The following is a 19,847-nucleotide window of genomic DNA, read 5'->3' on the forward strand; positions in this document are numbered from 1 at the left end:
AGGAAGGGTTTTGCCAGCTCAGCGCTCCTGGTCTCCAGTTCGCCTTCTCGGTCCAGGATATCCTGCGCCGGCTCTGCGCACTGTGTCGCCAGTGCGTATTCACAGCCCAGTGCGTCCTGTGCCAGTGCCCCTCGTTTGCCGTGCGAAAGAAAGCATCCAGCCAGGACGGGTTGTGCCAGCTCTACGCTCGAGACCTCCAGTGCGCCTCCACGGCCCAGCATATCCTGTGCCTGCCCCACGTACCTGGCCTCCAGTGAGTCTATCCAGCCTGGTACGCCCTGTGCCTGCTCCTCGCACTTGCCCTGAGGTGCGTGTCACAAGTCTGGCGCCACCTGTGCCAGCCCCACGCATCAGGCTTCCAGTGCGCCTTCCCAGTCCGGAGCTTCCGGCGACAGTTCCCAGTCCGGAGCTTCCGGCAACGGCCCGCAGTCCGGAACCTCCTGAGACGGCCCGCAGTCCGGAACCTCCTGAGACGGTCCACGGTCCGGTGGCACAAAAGCAGAGGGATCAGCGGGCGGAGCGGGGGTTACGCCCCGAACCGGAGCCGCCTCCTCTGCTGGAGGATCCGCAGGCTGAGAAGGTTCTGCGTACTGCACCAGAGCCGCCATAGACATTTGTCACCCTCCCTTTTTTTTTCTTTTTTTTCTTGTTTAGGTGCATCTGCACCTTTGGTGGGGGGGTACTGTCACGTCCTGACCATAGAAAGCTGTTATTTTCTATGGTAGAGTAGGTCAGGGCGTGACAGGGGGTTTTTCTAGTTTAGTTTTTCTATGTTGTTATGTTCTAGTTTTGTATTTCTATGTTGGGGGTTGTTTGGGATGATCTCCAAATAGAGGCAGCTGGTCATCGTAATTGGTTTTTCCCACCTGGGTTTGTGGGAGATTGTTTTTGAGTATGTGTATGTTAACTCTTCGTCACGGTTTGTTGTTTTTGTTTATTCAGTTTATTTTGTATGTATTGCATAGTTTCACAGTTCAATAAAATATGTGGAACGATAATCACGCTGCACTTTGGTCTGCTTCATCCTACGACAACCGTGACAGCCCAGCAAAGGAAGGGTACCCTGTTTGAAAAATCCCATGTTTATTAAAATGAGTTTTCCTATAGATTTTTGAGTTTTTCACTTTCAAAATCACACCTTTTTGAAATAGAAAAAAACTAAACAAAATCAAACCTTTTTTAAATAGAAAAAAATAAAATAAAGGATAACCAGTCGGTTGCTGTCCTGTGAATATATTCCACTTGCTTTGCGATTGTGTAAGCTACTTTGTTCATGATTTCTCTATTGTATTACATAATTGATAACTCGTATACCTCCACTACACTACTTTGATATGCATCAGTAGGGATTAAGAAGTGAGTATACACAATGCCCACTGAAAAATAAGTGGGTGTACGGCTTATACCTGCGTATAGCCTACCCTCCACTACACCACTGGCCCTTTGTGTTTTACAGAAAGTGCACTCTCCTACATGAGTAGCATGGTATTACAGTTGCTGTCATTTCAGAATCACGAACCTGTCACACACTGAAGACCTATAGGTTCACCACTGTACTAACCAGCACTTCACTCTGCACTTGGCTTGCTGTAGTCCAGTACTTAGAGGAGTGATGGGCAACTGTGATGGGGGTGGAAGCCACAAAAAAATCGGAATTCATTATGAGGGGCCACAATGGCTCGCTGGTCTACGTACCCACAGCCATACCCACACATGCAGTCAGAGCCGGCCCTAGCCTTTTGGGAGCCCCCCCATTTTGCGAGCAAAACATTTTAGCGGTCCCCCTCTTGACAGCAGAGAGAAGAAATTGAAGAGTTAATTTCCTGCAATTCTACACATTTTGTCATGAGCCGAAGAGAAAATGTTTCCGTTTTGAAGCAAGTTTGCTGCAATTCTACACATTTTGCCATGTGGTGGAGAGAAGATTTAGCAATTTTACTAATTTTGCTATGGGGCAGAGAGAAAAAAGTGCAATTTTACAGCTAACTTCCTGCGATTCTACACATTTTGCCATATTTGCAATTTTTTATATGATATCTGAGTGAGAGTGACTATCAAAATCAATGGGGGCACCACAGTCAGTAATTCAACCATAATTACTATATGTTTAGAAAGCTGGCAGCTAGACTAACTTACCAATCTAAAATATGTTAGCTGACTTGGGCTAACTGAGTGAGGTCTGTCAGTGACTGACATAACAAGAGAAAAACTGCTGATGCACAAACAACTGCATCTTGTGTATTCTACTACACTAACTCTCAATAGTAAATTGAGACCCCAACTGAGTTCCCAAAATGTTTTCATTAAAATGTTTTTGGAAACTGATCCGCGGGCCGTCAGTTGCCCAACTCTGGCTTAGAGTAACCGTTCCAGGCAGCCAGGCCTTTGGCTTCCAACCTCCAATGTCATGACAGGGGGCCAGACACACGGGAGAGAAAGACTCCCACTATTCCTCTTATCTGTTAGCAGCACATGTTCCTCATATGTGTAAAGCTTTTACCTGCGTGAGCCACATTACAGCACTGGGCTTTTACAGCTGTAGTGGAAAGCCAGAGAGCCAAATTACCTACTCGGGAAACAACCTTGCCGCTTTCAATTTGCCCTTGACATTTAGTTAGCATTCTCCCTTGTACCAAAAACACTCACACACACAGAAAAAAACGTGCACGGACAAACACAGGTGCATGGATGCCATGTGCGCACACTCTCCACACACACACACTGTCTCTCTCTTTTTCTCTCCTGCTCAAAACGAACACACGCCACCCAGCACGATAACACAAATCCAATCACATGCTGATACGGTCTTAACTATTATCAAGAGGAGTTCAGGCAAATTGTATCATTACAAGAGAAAGTAATCCCTCTTCCATCCTCTGAAGAACAGACAGATCATGACTGGTGCGGAAAACTGCTGTACTTTAGTTATGCTTTGTTTTGGAAAATTTCAAAAAGACAAAGGATCAGGCCAGTATTTTTCACCACTTTTCCCACTATTCAGTAATGTGATGATGAAGTAGGGATGGCCACGGTCAGAGCCATATAGAGCGTTAGGCCAGGTTTTAGAACGGCCGCCATGTTAGCGCCCATATAAAACGTTATTTTTGAAATGTTTCTGATGTAACAGAGCAAAACAGAGTAGCAAATTTAACAGATGTTTTTATTGATTAGCATTCGGGATAATGTGTATCCAAGTCTTTACTATGTTGTAGTATCAACAAATTGCATATCTGCTTTCACTGGACATCTTCATAGGTTTTGAAAGCTATCAGAAAAATAAACAGCACAACGCAGAAGCGTTAATTACCGCTTAGCAATGGCTATGGAGGAAAAAGTGCCGCTCTCGGAACATTTAACCACATTGGCCTAACTCCTTATATATATATATATATATATATATATATATATATATATATATATATATATATATATATATATATATATATATATGGCTCTGAGCACGGTTATTCAAATATTTGAATATCCGAACGTTAGTATTCGATTACTTGGTAGAGTATTCATAAAAATAAAATAAAAATAGGCCTTTTTTTTTTACCTCTTCGCTATAGGGGGCAGTATTTTCACAGCCGGATGAAAAACGTACCCAAATTAAACTGGTTACTACTCTGGCCCAGAAACTAGAATATGCATATTATTAGTAGGTTTGGATAGAAAACACTCTGAAGTTTCTAAAACTGTTTGAATGGTGTCTGTGAGTATAACAGAACTCATATGGCAGGCAGAAACCTGAGAAAAATTCAACCAGGAAGTGGGAGATCTGAGAATTGTAGTTCTTCTTTCTAATCCCTATTGAAACTACAGTGTCTGTGGGGTCACGTTGCACTTCCTAAGGCTTCAATTGGCTGTCAAAAGCCTTCAGAAAGTTTTTTAATCCGTCTCCTGTAACCGGGCAGAGAAAAGGAGCTCAGTCAATGAGTGGACTGCCTGGGGACAAAGGGATTGGTAATGCGCGATCCCACGAGTGCGCCTTTCCTAAATTTTTCTTCTTGAATGAATATGCTATTGTCCGGTTGGAATATTATCGCATTTTTACGTTAAAAATACCATAAAGATTGATCGTAAACAACGTTTGACATGCTTCTAAGAATGGTAATGGAACATTTTGACCTTTTGTGTCTCGAATTGCGCTCGCGCGTTATGCCTTTGGATAGTGACCTGAACGCATGAACAAAACGGAGGTATTTGGACATAAATATGGATTATTTTGAACAAAAACAACATTTCTTGTGGAAGTAGCAGTCCTGGGAGTGCATTCTGACGAAGATCAGCAAAGGTAAGAGAATATTTATAATACTAATTCTGAGTTTAGGTGACCCCAGAACTTGGCGGGTGTCTGTATAGCTTGCTTTGATGGCGAGCTATGTACTCAGAATATTGAAAAATGTGCTTTCGCCGAAAAGCTATTTTAAAATCTGACACAGCAGTTGCATCAAGGAGTACTGTATCTATAATTCTTAAAATAATTGTTAAGTATTTTGTCAACGTTTATGATGAGTATTTTTGTAAATTGATGTGCACATTCACCGGGAGTTTTGGTTGGAATACATTTTCTGAACATCACGTGCCAATGTAAAATGCTGTTTTTGGATATAAATATGAACTTTATCGAACAAAACATACATGTATTGTGTAACATGATGTCCTAGGAGTGTCATCTGATGAAGATCGTCGAAGGTTAGTGCTTCATTTAGCTGTCTTTTGGGTTTTTGTGACATATCTCCTTGCTTGGAAAATGGCTGTGTGGTTATTTTTGTCTATGTACTCTCCTAACATAATCTAATGTTTTGCTTTCGCTGTAAAGCCTTTTTGAAATCGGACAATGTGGTTACATTAAGGTGAAGTGTATCTTTAAAATGGTGTAAAATAGTTGTATGTTTGAGAAATTGAAATTATTAGACTTTTGATGTTTTGTATTACACACCCTGCTGTTCCGCTAGCGGAACGGCTATAGCCAACAGGTTTTAAAGCTTTATCTAAAATTAAATACAATTGTCTATGTGACATTGCTACATAGCCTTCATGATAGACCATTACATTAAACATTTTTATAAAACAAAAGTTTTATGACAGTTTTTATGAATGCGCCCTACTGGTAACCTACGCACGTTGTCGGTCAATCAAAGCAGCACTACAGTCAGAGTCTCCATGTGTAGCAAGTGAAGTGAGAGATTTCTAATCAATGGAAAATGTTATTTAAATCACGGAATTAAGTTGGCTAAATGAAAGAGGAGTTGGCTACAAGGATCAACCAACAGGTAGGCTGTTGTTTTATATGAATGGAGTTGTTGTAGACATTGGATGGGGACACAGCAAAATAGCCTCAATAAGCATTGCTAGCTAGCTAGCTAACTTAGCTGGTTACTTTAGCTAGTTGCCTTCTTTACAAAGATTGGATAGGGTCAAGAGACGTACTACCAGATGGTATCATAGATAACATATGGTAGCAACATGTTTGTCTAACTAGCACCTAGGAACATACGGAAAAGTATTTGCGTCACAATAGCACGGAAGTAAATCTGCACTGGGAGGCAAATTTTTTATGGAATACACATAGAGAATGATAGAGACTTCTAGGGCCAAAAGGTCGTCTTAGCATGGGCAGCGCCGTTGAGTCAACTGGGTGGGACTTCCAACTTCATTGGTTGATTCCTGATGGTGACCCTGTTGGAATTATGTCCAACCAGGTCATCAGGAGGGATCAGCCAATCGTGAAGAAGAAATGGAGATAGCCTCTATGACGCTACCCATTCTGTCACAGACGCTATAATGGCACAGATACAAAGATGAGTCCTCTATCTACATTATCTCTACAGGAATACATTGAATACATGCAGCAAGGTGGAAAAAATTGCATTAAAACACGTTTTTCGGAAGGGCTGTGGTCACCATGCAATTAATACATTAAATATATACATCTCATGGTAGTGGGGAGCTATACTTTTTTCCCATTTTCCCATTCACATCTTATAGCAACCCTATATTCTTGGCAGCCCTGGTGTGATGGGAAGGAATGGCAGAGCAGACTGTGATATGACCCTAAATATTTTGATGTGCAATTTGGAATTACAATTTAAGAGAACCAGTGCTTCTATAGCGAAAAAAAAATCTCACATCAGTGCCGTTTTGGAGCGATGATGTTAAACTACATATCGTTGCACTGGTGCGTGCACAAGTAATATATTGGATCAATTCGCTTGACCCTAGAGAACCACAAGTTCTTTCAGGTTTCGCACTGTATGTTCTGAAGGTTTGTATAAAAATAAAGTGTATAGGCTATGGCTATTAAATGTCCCTGGAGTAGCCTATAGGCCTACTATTTCCTTTCTTTTAGAAACAATACTAAACATACACATACAAACGACAACATCATACAAACATCAACTACATCACACTTCCCCAGCCCCCCTCACTCCACCACTGCTTTGATCTCCCAACAGGTCAGAGAAATCAGACAATTAAATTGTGCTCCCGCTTCGGGAGGAGTTTTATACCAGGATCTATCACTATTATGAACAACTCCTCATATGGACAGGGTGGGGTGGGATGGGAGGGAGGGAAGGAAAGGTATTTGTCTGACTGTTCCTATTTTTTGTTTCCTGCTGTGTTTGTTTGTTTAGGCCTATGTGATGTGTGAGAAGTGCTAAGATTTCCTCTTGTAGGACAAACGTGAACCTGAATCGTTTTCACTTTTCCATCATATGACCGTCATGATTCAAATGCATTGATATAGTTTCCTTCAATCAATACATCAAAGTTTAATGCTGGCATTCTTTTCTCCTTCATGCCTTTCTGCGTTGGACTTGGGCCTCATGTCTTCTGAAAGTACCATGATTAGATTCAGCTCTGATGAAGGCATAACTGCCGAAAGCGTCAGCCTGCCCGGACTAAAATAAAAAGGTGAAATGAGGTAAGGTCTTTTCGGAATGCTGCTGTTTCCCAATGTTCTTGAACTTGGGCTAATTATGTTCTGGCCCGCCAACTAGCTACAAGTTCAGGAACAAATTGGCTCTTCATTCAAAGACTCAATCATGGACACACTTACTGACAGTTGTGGCTGCTTTGCATGATGTATTGTTGTCTTTACCTTCTTGCTCTTTGTGCTGTTGTCTGTGCCCAACAATGTTTGTACCCTGTTTTGTGCCACTACCATGTTGTGCTGCAACCATGTTGTCATATTGTGTTGCTACCATGCTGTGTTGTCATGTGTTGCTGCCATGCTATGCTGTCGTCTTAGGTCTCTATTTATGTAGTGTTGTGTTGTCTCTCTTGTCGTGATGTGTGTTTTGTCCTACATTTTTATTTAATTTATTTAGATTTTGAATTCCAGCCCCCATACTAGAGGTTGACCGATTATGATTTTTCAACGCTGATACCGATACCGATTATTGGAGGACCAAAAACCGATACCGATTAATCGGCGGATTTTACTGAATGAACACTTATTTTAACTTCATTCTCTATGTGTATTCCATAAAAAATGTGCCTCCCAGTGCAGATTTACTTCCGTGCTATTGTGACGTATCTGGCAAATACTTTTCTGTATGTTCCTAGGTGCTAGTTAGACAAAAACGTTATCTATGATACCATCTGGTAGTAGGTCTCTTGACCCTATCCAATCGTTGTAAAGAAGGTAGCTAGCTAGCTATGCTTATTGAGGCTATTTTGCTGTGTCCCCATCCAATAACTATAACAACTCCATTCATATAAAACAACAGCCTACCTGTTGGTTGATCCTTGTAGCCAACTTCTTTTTAATTTAGCCAACTTAATTCCGTGATTTAAATAAACATTTCCATTGATTAGAAATCTCTCACTTCACTTGCTACACATGAAGACTCTGACTGTAGTGCTGCTTTGATTGACCGACAACGTGCGTAGGTTACCAGTGGGGTGCACTCATAAAAACTGTCATAAAACTTGTTTTATTAAAATGTTTAAGGTAATGGTCTATCATGAAGGCTATGTAGCAATGTCACATAGATAATTGTATTTCATTTTAGATAAAGCCTTAAAACCTGTTGGCTATAGCCGTTCCGCTAGCGGAACGCCTAGCCAACATCCAATGGAACAGCAGGGCGCGAAATACAAAACATCAAAAGTCTAATAATTTCAATTTCTCAAACATACGACTATTTTACACCATTTTAAAGATACACTTCTCCGATTTCAAAAAGCCCATCAAACTTCCTCGGGAGCGCGAGCTTTATCCCACTCGGGCTGGACTCCGTCGGTGCTGAGGGGAGAACAGGGTGGTGGAGAGTAGCTGGGGCAGGTGGAAGAGCACGTCTCTCCCAATTCTCCAGGCGTGCCAACACTTGATCCATCGCAGTCCCCAAGCGATGAAGGACGTTGGCGTGTTGGCTAACTTGTTCTTCTACGGACGGGGCTGGTGCTTCAGCTCCAATTTGTAAGTCACTCTGGATAAGAGCGTCTGCTAAATGACGTAAATGTATTTTAACTTAATATAATACATAAATACCTGTACCTGGCGACCGTTCGCCCCACCCCCTCGGGAGAGGAGAGGGTGAGTGCCCTCGTCTCTTGTCTCACGGGTAGAGCCCTGGAGTGGGCCAACGCCGTCTGGGAGGGCCCAGATTCAGCCATGGACGACTACCCGGAGATCACCTGCCGTTTCCAGGCTGTATTCGATCATCCACCGGAGGGTAAAGCGCCGGGTGAGCGACTGTTCCACCTGAGACAGGAGACGAGGAGCGCACAGAACTTCGCATTGGAGTTCCGGATCCTAGCCGCTGGAGCGGGATGGAACGAGAGGGCCCTTATTGACCATTATCGTTGTAGCCTGAGGGAGGACGTCCGCCGGGAGCTGGCATGTCGGGACACTACAAACACCCTGGACCAGCTTATCGATCTGTCCATCAGACTGGACAAACCTGCTGGCTGCCCACGTGGGCGTTCTCCTCGGGCCCTTTTCGTTCCACCTCCCAGTCTTCCTGATCCAACGCCCATAGAGATAGGAGGGGCTGCAGCTAGGAGGCCCGGAGGGGGGGGGGGTCTCTCCTGTGCCCACTGTGGTCGCAGAGGGCACACTGCCGACCGGTGCTGGAGAGGCTCACCCGGGAGTTCAGAGGGCAGGCAGAGTACCACGTCGACACCCCAGGTGAGTCAGCACCATTCAGACCCAGAGCCCCCTGTTGGCCACATGCATGTCTTAGTGTCTTTTCCTGAGTTTTCTCCGCACTCCCAGTATAAGGCGCTAGTCGATTCAGGCGCGGCTGGGAGTTTTGTGGACCGTGGGGTCGCCCATAAGTTAGGGATTCCCCTTATCCAGTTGGACCAACCCTTCCCCGTGCACGCCCTAGACAGTCGACCACTTGGGTCGGGCCTGGTTAGGGAGGCTACTGCGCCACTGGTTATGGTGATGCGGGGGGGTCATGAGGAGCGTATCAGCCTCTTCATCATTGACTCCCCAGCATTTCCGGTGGTACTGGGTATTCCCTGGCTAGCCACTCACAATCCCAAAATAAGGGGTGGTCGAGTGAGTGCTCGGGCAGGTGTATAGGGGTTTCCATCGGTGCTACTACGGTAGAGAGTCCAGACCAAGTCTCTACCGTGCACATTCCCTCAGAGTATGCCGATTTGGCTATCGCCTTCAGTAAAACGAAGGCGACTCAATTCCACCTCATCAACGAGGAGATTGTGCGATAAACCTCCAGGTTAACGCTGCATATCCCAGGAGTCACGTGTATCCTCTGTCTCAGGAGGAGACAGTGGCTATGGAGACATACGTCACTGAGTCCTTGAGGCAGGGATACATTCGGCCATCCAAATCACCTGTCTCCTCAAGCTTCTTTTTTGTGAAGACGAAGGATGGAGGTTTGCGTCTGTGCATTGATTATAGAGGTCTAAATGCCATTACGGTGGGTTTCAGTTACCCATTACCTCTCATCGCTATGGCGGTGGAGTCATTTCACGGGGCGCGCTTCTTTACAAAGCGTACAATCTGAGCGCATACAATCTGGTGCGTATCGAAGATGGGGACGAGTGGAAAACTGCATTTAGTACTACATCTGGCCATTATGAGTACCTCGTCATGCCATATGGGTTAAAAAATGCTACAGCCGTCTTCCCGGAGAATCTCATCCACAAAGGATTGGTAAAGTGCTTGGGCGACTGGTGGAGCATGACTTGTATGTCAAGGCTGAGAAGTGTGAGTTCTCCAAACGAGCCGTCTCATTTCTGGGGTATCGCATTTCCAGATTCGGGGTGGTGATGGAATGTGACCGCATTTCGGCCGTGCGTAATTGGCCGACTCCGACCACGGTTAAGGAGGATCAGCGGTTCTTAGGGTTTGCCAATTACTAACGGAGGTTTATCCGGGGTTTTGGTTAAGTGGCGGCTCCCATTACCTCACTGATGAAGGGGGGCCCGGTGCGGCTGCAGTGGTTCCACAGCCTCCATCCGGATCGCCCTGCGCCTCGCCCTCCGGGTCGTCCTTGAGGCCGGAGTCGGTGCACTGCGTGAGCCGCGCGTCAGGGGGGGGGTACTGTCACAACGTCCACAGGTGGCGCCTCTCCCCGTTCGGGCGGCGCTCGGCGGTCGTCGTCGCCGGCCTACTAGCTGCCACTGATTTCCTTTTCTGTTTTCGTTTAGTAATGTCTGGTTAGGGTAGCACCTGTTTTGTGTTTAGTAATTAGTGGGGTATTTAGTCTGTCTGTTTCGTGTCTGCTATTGTAGGTTGGGGGATTTTCTTTTCTATCCATTTATATTTTAAGCGTTTGGGCGTTAGGGTTGCTGGGCTGCGTCCCAATATATTTCAGAAGACTGTGTTAGTCTTCCTTTATTGGAATATTTTTCCCTGCCTTTTTGGCTTGTTATTTTTGGACTGGTTTTTCCTTCATTAAAATAACTACGTGTTTCACGTACCTGAGTCTCCTGCGCCTGACTTCACCCCTCCTGTAGAACTATTAAGTGACAACCGTTCCGTATTTTATCTAACGGGTGGCATCCCTAAGTCTAAATATTCCTGTTACATTGCACAACCTTCAATGTTATGTCATAATTACGTAAAATTCTGGCAAATTAGTTCGCAACGAGCGAGGCGGCCCAAACTGTTGCATATACCCTAACTCTGCGTGCAATGAACGCAAGAGAACTGACACAATTTCACCTGGTTAATATTGCCTGCTAACCTGGATTTCTTTTAGCAAAATACGCAGGTTTAAAAATATATACTTCTGTGTATTGATTTTAAGAAAGGCATTGGTGTTTATGGTTAGGTACAGTCGTGCAACAATTGTGCTTTTTTCGCAAATGCGCTTTTGTTAAATCATCCCCCGTTTGGCGAAGTTGCCTGTCTTTGTTAGGAAGAAATAGTATTCACACAGTTCGCAACGAGCCAGGCGGCCCAAACTGCTGCATATACCCTGACTCTGTTGCAGAGGTGACATTGATGTTTATGGTTAGGTACACGTTGGAGCAACGACAGTCCTTTTTCGCGAATGCGCACCGCATCGATTATATGCAACGCAGGACAGGCTAGATAAACTAGTAATATCATCAACCATGTGTAGTTAAGTATTGATTGTTTTTTATAAGATAAGTTTAATGCTAGCTAGCAACTTACCTTGGCTTCTTACTGCATTCGCGTAACAGGCAGGCTCCTCGTGGAGTGCAATGTAAAGCAGGTGGTTAGAGCATTGGACTAGTTAATTAACTGTAAGGTTGCAAGATTGAATCCCCAAGCTGACAAGGTAAAAATCTTTCGTTCTGCCCCTGAACAAGGCAGTTAACCCACCGTTCCTAGGCCGTCATTGAAAATAAGAATGTTCTTAACTGACTTGCCTAGTTAAAAAAATAAAATAATAATACAAATAAAAAAAGGCAAATCGGTGGCAAAAAATACCAATTACCGATTGTTATGAAAACTTGAAATCGGCCCTAATTACCCGTAGGAGTCCTTTTGGTAGGCCATCATTGTAAATACGAATTTGTTCTTAACTGACTTGCTTAGTTAAATAAAGGTTAAATAAAAAATATAGTGCAAAACTTGAAGAACTCGTGTTTGTCTCTGTGAAGTTACATTTTGTTGTTGCTCACCAGCGAGCTCTGAAGAAGAAACAATGTAGCATAACACCATTGCTCGCAAACTGCACAGATGTAAGATTTGTTTAAATAGGAGCACTAGTCCTCTTACATTTTTATTCCAGGTTGCATATCAAAATATTTCAAGGCATATCGAACGGTCTGCCCTTCCCATAACTTTCACGCCAAGCATAGGGTAGCTATACTGAAATGGGAAAATAATGTACCTGTGAAAAAACTATGAACTAGCTCCCCTATTTAGTTCATGTATTACATTAATGGTGACCACAGCCCTTCCGAAAAAAACATTTCAATTGTATTTAATGCTCCATGTATTCAATGTATTCGACTTCAAATTTGGCTCCTAGTGTGGCAAGTTCGGGGGTATTGTGACGCATCTGACAGTTCCTTCTTTGTATGTTCCTAGACTAGCGGGAGTCGGTATGGTCTCTTTCTCTCTCTTTCTCTCTCTCTCACACCTGCCCCTCCCCCATCCTTGTGCTAAAACAAACAGTGCGCAGCTCACCGGCTCTCTCGAGTCGCACGACCAAGTCTCCATTGAATTTAACAAAAACAAAGGTTTTCTTTAAAACATGTATTTCAACAATCCGGATATCCGAAAAAATATCATGATATTATTTGAATACTGAAATCATTTCCAATGCCCATCCGTATGATGAAGTAGAGTGGGAGAGGTGGGGGATTGTGAAAGACATGAGAGACTGACTCCATAGAAGAGGAGGAAGAGCCATGCGCTGCTGCTCCCTACCGCACAGACAGGGGGATGACTGGAGAAGAGCAGAGAAAAGAAAAGGGGAGGGGAGCAAGGGAGGCTTTCTACCCTAAGTGTGGTGCTGCAGGGGGGTGGTGACAAACACACATACTGAATAGGACACCACTGAGATTCGTTTGATTGACTTATTGGAGTAAACATGCTGTTTGTGGCTATTTCACGGTCAATTTAAGAGGCATTCCATCATGAGGACATTTACCACTCTCCTGCTCCCTCTCTCGCGCACACGTAAACACACACACAGAGCCAGCAGGGACTGTGAACTCTTGACCTCAGGCACACACACTCCTCCTCTACACACACAAACACAATAAACACACACTCGGATTGTGCATTCAGGCCAAATTAAATCAACACAATTTAGTTGTTTTCTTTTCCTGCTATTTCCTGTTTTCTTTTTTCTTCCTATAGCCAACTCTCCAGCCAAGATTGGTCCAGAGCCCCAGCCTTGAACCTCTGCCCCAGTGCAACCACACAGTGGCCCCTGCGCTCGCTCCAATCATCGACTAGGCCCCCACTTTCACTATCCCCTATCAAACCATTACACTGCCCGGCATCTACTCTATTTGAAGTGATTTTAAAAGTAGAGGAGAGGATGAAAACGCTGGGGGTGAATTCATCCGGAATTATGAAAAACATCTACCAAAACAGATGCGTGGTGGATTGCATGCTAGTTTAGAACACAAACACATGCTTGACTAGGCTCCCTGCAGTATGCTATACACACATGAACAGTCATCCCTCCAAGATGTTTCACACAGTGGGGGAGTAATGAAGTAGTCTGACAGGGAGAATTAGGAGAAATCGGTTACACGTGTGCATGGGTGAAATCAATAACCATAACAGCTGCACAATTTTATACACCAATTCCCGATTTGCTGAGAGCTTTTTCATAAGAGCACAAAGAAAGCCATTATTGGGGTAAAAGCGCACCATCCACCACACAGTATTCATTTGAACACTGTACATTAATAATTCATGCAGATGCTTTCACAATGTTTGCACCTGGAGACAGGAAAGAGTGTGTCACCTCTCTCTTTGAAGGAGGAAGAAAAATACTATTTTCTTTGATTCATTTAGCCTTGCTTACGTTTCTAAATGTCCTTAAGTGCGGTGGGTGGTGACGACTCTGACTCAGAAGTTGTGGAATATCTCGCAGCGCTGTGAGGTTATAATAAAACAGCGTGGTTAATAAAAGGAGGAGCAATCTCACTGCTGGGCTAACTGATGTGTCGAACGCTGCACAATTGAGTCTTTCTGACTGCAGCAGGTACAAATTCCGACATAGACGTAGAAAGACTGAGACAGGTCTGTCTGGACTATTGTCCTCACAGGCAATATCCGAGGACAATCAGAACATTGATCTTGACCTACCATGACATCATGTGTACATTGCAAATGTTCCATTGTGTTTCACAATGGATGATAACATCGCAAATGACACCGACACATATCACATATCATGTAGAGCATTGACAGCATAATAACATACTACAGCACCAGTGTTTCCATGTGAACAACACTGTGTGGCCTCCTACATTAAGGTGGTGTGTGAGTACACTGCTGAGAGTTTAGGCTGAGAGTAAAGGTAGATCCCTCTAATGATGAATATGATGAATTGCATACAGTATTGTACAGCATAGGGGTAATTCACCTCATTCACTAATTTCTACTGCAGCCTCCACATATTGCACAATGTCAACAGACTGCTCTAGTGAATGCTTGGCAGTATCCTACCTTCCATGCGATGCGATTGCCCTTGGTGTCATGCTCCAGAGCGATGGGGAAGTCTCCTCGCTCGTAGAACTTGCGGAACGCCGTGGGCTTGGCCGGCCTCTCCCGGAAGGCCCCTGCTGCCGGCGGTCCTACCACCTAGAGAGAAAGAGGAAGAGAGAGAGATAATCCTGTTTATAGAAACCAGAATTGACAGTTGTGTTTCTCAAATCCAGAATGGAATCATTGTAGTGGGGGCCTTTTTTAAACGTAATTCTCTGAGACACTTCTGCTTTGCTCCCTCCACTCAGGGCTGGCTAAACACAGCCTGTCTGCCACGTAGCCCGAGGCTCTGCCAGTGGCATTGTTATTACCATGTTACTGTTCCTGTATATTGGATATGTAGCGCCAGGCTGCGAATGAATTGGACTCCTGTCGTCATTGTTGTTGTTATTGTGGTGGATGTCACTCCATAGATCTGACTCAAAGTCAATGAATGCTAGCCTTAGATTACATCACTGACTAGCGTAACAGCTGCAAACCACTTTGATGATGCAGCAGAGATAGGCCTGGTAGTTGAATCGTTTTGGGGGTAGGGTCGTTTTTCATCCCAGCTCAAATTGAATCCGGTAATGAATGACAGAGTTGTCGTGCCAATCAGTCCCCGTGTTGAGTCCCTCGTCCCTCGCCATCTGTGGGGCCCGACGACATGACTGGCAGATGTATCACTGTCATTAATCCTTAGATTACCACCCATTGAGAAACAACGTCTCAGTGCTGGACTACAGTGTCATGGGACTACAGTGTAACATGAATACAGTGCCAGACAGTGACAAGACTGCGGTTCCATTGAGAAACAACATCGTGGGACTACAGTGTAATATGACTACATTGCCATACAGTGACAAGACTGTGGTTCCTTAGAGATAGAGCCACACATCAAACGCTATACACAATACACATGGGAGAAACTTTCTTAGAGGTAGCATGCTGAGTGGTTAAAGTAGTAGCCTACTAGGGCCTGAAGTAAGTTATGAGTGAGTTTAGACTATTAAAAGGCACCCTATGGCGTCCCGGTGGACCCACAGCATCTAATGCACAATGGGATTGCAGAGGCATAAAATAAATCTGTTTGGTGGCGTTTGTTTACTTTTAGGCGAGGGAATGCTGAATGAATAACATTCATAGCTGGTCCCATCAGATAACATGGCACACGTTAGCCCTATGCTAACCTCACCAGGTGGCAGTGATTATATCTTGGAACAAATGCTTCATCGGCTTATCAGAGACCTTAGACTTTATATCCACCAACCAATGGCATTTCTTAAAATAGGTAAACCCTGACCACTAGAGGGATATTTTAAACCTACAAATTCAAGGTTAAGTTTTGTTCCGTTGGTCTGTAACAAAATGTTGTGTACCAACCAATATTGCATTGATGCATCCTTGAGTAGGATACTAGCTACTACTATCGTGATACATTTTAACATTTTCGCATATATGACTAACTTCCACGCCTTTGTTTATCTGTTTCACACACATCAATATATATAAATTAGGTCCTTACAACATCTACGTTTAGCGTACATTGTAAAAAAGAACGCACTATTAGCCGTTGTAAAATGCATAGAATTGCAGGAAATTAGCTTGAAAACTGCAACACATTCTCTCTGCTCCACGGCATAATATGTAGAATTGTGTCACGTCCTGACCATTGTAAGAGGTCATTTGCCATAGTGGAGTGGTCAGGGCGTGACAGGTGGTTGTTTTGGGTGGTTTTGGAGTTTTCTGTTTCTAGGATCGTGCTAGAATTCTATTTCTATGTTTCGTTTTCCATGTTTTGGCCGGGTATGGCTTCCAATCAGAGGCAGGTGTCTTTCGTTGTCTCTGATTGGAAGCGATACTTAGGCAGCCTGTTTTCCTTTGGGGTTTGTGGGTAGTTGTTTCCGTTTAGTCTAGTGTACCTGACGGGACTGTTGTTGGTCGTTTTGTTGTTAAAGTGTATTCATTAAAGACAAAGAATGAGCACTATACACGCTGCGCCTTGGTCTCCATTCAACGACCCCTATGACAAACTACAGGAAATGTGCTTTAAAACTGCAAAAACTTCTCTCAGCTCCATGCACAAATTTGTAGAATTACAGGAAATTTGTTTAACATTTTTTAAATGTCTCTATAACGCCAAGATGACGTGCCCACTACCTAAGCCCTTTTTGATCCAGAAAAAAACCTGTTCTGTAAACGTTGTACTGCTCATCCTCCTCGAGTCAAATAACGCATATGTGGCAAAGCAGATGATTATAAAACTGCTTAGAAAATGTTGTAGGCCACCATCTTGGTGTACACATCAATGTAATATAGCCTATGCACTATGATTATTAGGCAATAGCAGTGTGTTTTTGTGCAAGGCTGAAAGAGGTAGCTCCCTAATTAAATTCATTCTTAATCTTTATTTTGAAGTTGTTGGCTATAGGCTACGTCCGTCTTCAACACAGTAATACAATACATGTAAATCTACATTTTTCCAAAGGGGAAGGGGAACTCATGTGAGATTCAAACCCTTGCCACAATCTGCAACAATTACATAGACACTTTAGACAGAGAGAAATTTGACCAGTCAGTCAAATACACGTGATAGTTGCTTTGATGATCCGAACATGATGTTGGACTGGTATATTAAGGACGCTTCCATGAACAAGTTTTGAAACACGTCCGATTGGCTAATAATTGGCTAATGCAGAACTTGTTCCAGGGCATAATTCACTGCCACCTGGTGAGGTTAGCATAGGGCTTACATGTGGCATTTTATTTACATTTTCGTCATTTAGCAGACACTCTTATCCAGAGCAACTTACAGTAGTGAATACATACATTTCATGCATTTTTTTCGTACTGGACCCCTGTGGGAATTGAACAATTTTAGCAACCAGGAAATCGGAAAGCGATTTCTACATGTTGGACACTTGCCAAAATCTGCTATTGTTGGTTGTGCTCGAGGACGAGATGCCCACGCCTGATGAAAGAGAGGGAGGGTGCAACTTTCCTATTTGACAACAAAACATTTTGGGCTGCATTTTCAGAATGGTATTTTGTATGGGCCCAAAATGGTTTTTTTTGGCGCAGAAAAAGTGGGAAACACTATCATTCCACTACATTACAAAGATATGACATAATGCTCCTTTAATAGGCTACAGGAGAGTGTAAACAAGCAAAACAACTATGACTAACCCTGCATTTAAAAGCTCAAGAAAATTTTTAATCTGAATGAAGGTCATTTGCAGGGTAGCCTAGTTTTGCATTATCCATCACAAATGATATTCCGGTCAAAATGTTGCATGCCTGAATGTCCCTGCAATGTTTTAATGCTCCTCTTTTTTTTCCCACAGCCCTACTGTAGTATACCTTGGTTAACGTAGTATAGTATATCATTAAAACAGTGTTTTGCTCTTTATATGACTAAAAGCCTTTGAGTCTGAGATACATTCACCACAGTGCAGTTTGAGCCTTTTTTTGAGGTTACAAAGTGAATGCAAAGCCTTCCGTCTTCCTCCCTCCACAGAAGTTCCCTCCGCCACGGAGGAAAAAAGGAAGACTTTTAGCAGACACTCTTATCCAGAGCGACTTACAGGAGCAATTGGGGTTGTGTCTTGCTAGTCGGCTCGGGGATTCAAACCAGCAACCTTTCAGTTACTGGCCCAATGCTCTTAGCCGCTAGGCTACCTACCGGCCCATCGGTGATGCTCCTGCTGCCTGGAGCAACAAAAGCCTTCACATCCAGGTAGCACTGCTCTGCCAGCAGCTAAAAATAGCCATGGAGAAAATGAACTCCAGACTGCATTGACTGGGCCAGGCGGCTTTTATGGTCAGAAGTGATGACACCGCAGTCGATTCCATCTCGCGCGCCACACTGTACCCTTCAGTGAACTCCCCTCTCCTTTCAACTGTCATCAGCATCCAACCCCCATTCCCCCTTCCAGAACCAAACTAATCTTTTTTCTGGCCACAACGAAAACACAACACACAGACTCTAAGAACCTTTCTCCCTTCTCCCCCACTTCCCCCCTCGTTCCTCGGCTGCACTGTACCTCGGGGGCTTTGACTGTAATAGGAATCGTGGCGCTCTGAGATTATCACTTGCCGACTTCCTGATGTGATCCGGGAGTCGGCTACCGATTGGGATTCATGGCTTTCTGCTTAAGCTCCCAACATGAAAGTGCTGCGAGAGATCAAAAGCCATGATGTAGGAGGTGTGAGCACAGTGGCTCGGTGCTAATTTCCTGTCCTAGATGGGAGGCGGGAAGTGACTGGCCATTTGCTGGAAACACCTGCTAATTCTGTTTCTGTGCAGGGTATGTTCTTTGCACATTGAGCAGTATTTTTTCTGTTAGATCTGATTTAATATTATGTGTCTTGAATGTCTCTCTCTTCAACCTTAATCTTCTCTCCCCCCCTGTGCATCTCAGTCCTTCCACTCAGTTCATGGTGTAAGAGGCCGAAGAGGTGGTAATTGAAATGCTAATAACTTCATGCTGGGCGGTGCAGTGCTCTGCAATATCAATCTGACCCCTCCCCTGCTAAAAATACAGAATGTGAGAGATAAATGCACGCTCACACACACAGACGCAGACACACACCAGGGGTCGGTGCATTAGCATTTTCAAAACGCAGACCATAAAAAAATATGCGTTTGAAACTATTTCACCGGCGTTTTATATTGAAAGGCAACAATGTTTTTTTGCAGCTAAAAATAGCCATGGCTAAAATGAACTCCAGACTGCATTGACTGGGCCGGGCGGCTTTTATGGTCAGAAGTGATGACACCGCAGTCGATTCCACCTCGCACACCACACTGTACCCTTCACCGAACTCCCCTCTCCTTTCAACTGTCATCAGCAACCAACCCCCATTCCCCCTTCTTCCAGACCTAAACTAATATTATTTTCTGGCCCACCACAAAAACACTAGACATGCCATCGGGGGTCTCTTCACAGTCCCCAAATCCAGAACAAATTCAAGGCAACACAGAGTATTATATAGAGCCACGATCACATGGAACTCCCTTCCTTCTGAAATTACTCAAGCAAAGAGCAATATTAGCTTTTTAAAAATAAATAAAACAACACAACGCCTCCCCTATCTAACCTAGTTAATGTTTTTATATGTATGTAACTTGTAAAGTATTTTTGTCTGTAAGGTCTTTTTCGTTATGTGTCGGATCCCAGGAAGACTAGCTGTCGCCATTGGCGTCGGCTAATAGGGATTCTAATAAACCTCCCCA

The 19,847-nt window shown here is 43.9% G+C and overlaps 1 protein-coding gene across 1 annotated transcript in view; it reads right to left on the reverse strand.

Annotated features, from left to right (window-relative positions):
- pacrg (parkin coregulated) overlaps nt 1–19,847 on the reverse strand; it is a 275,762-nt gene that overhangs the window by 214,018 nt on the left and 41,897 nt on the right. Inside the window, exon 2 of the mRNA NM_001141061.1 lies at nt 14,594–14,728. Coding sequence (NP_001134533.1) covers nt 14,594–14,728 — 135 coding nt within the window. The remainder of the gene's footprint in view (nt 1–14,593; nt 14,729–19,847) is intronic.

The sequence above is a fragment of the Salmo salar genome, chromosome 09 (assembly GCF_965601325.2).
Source record: "Salmo salar chromosome 09, fSalSal1, whole genome shotgun sequence".
NCBI lineage: Eukaryota > Metazoa > Chordata > Actinopteri > Salmoniformes > Salmonidae > Salmo > Salmo salar.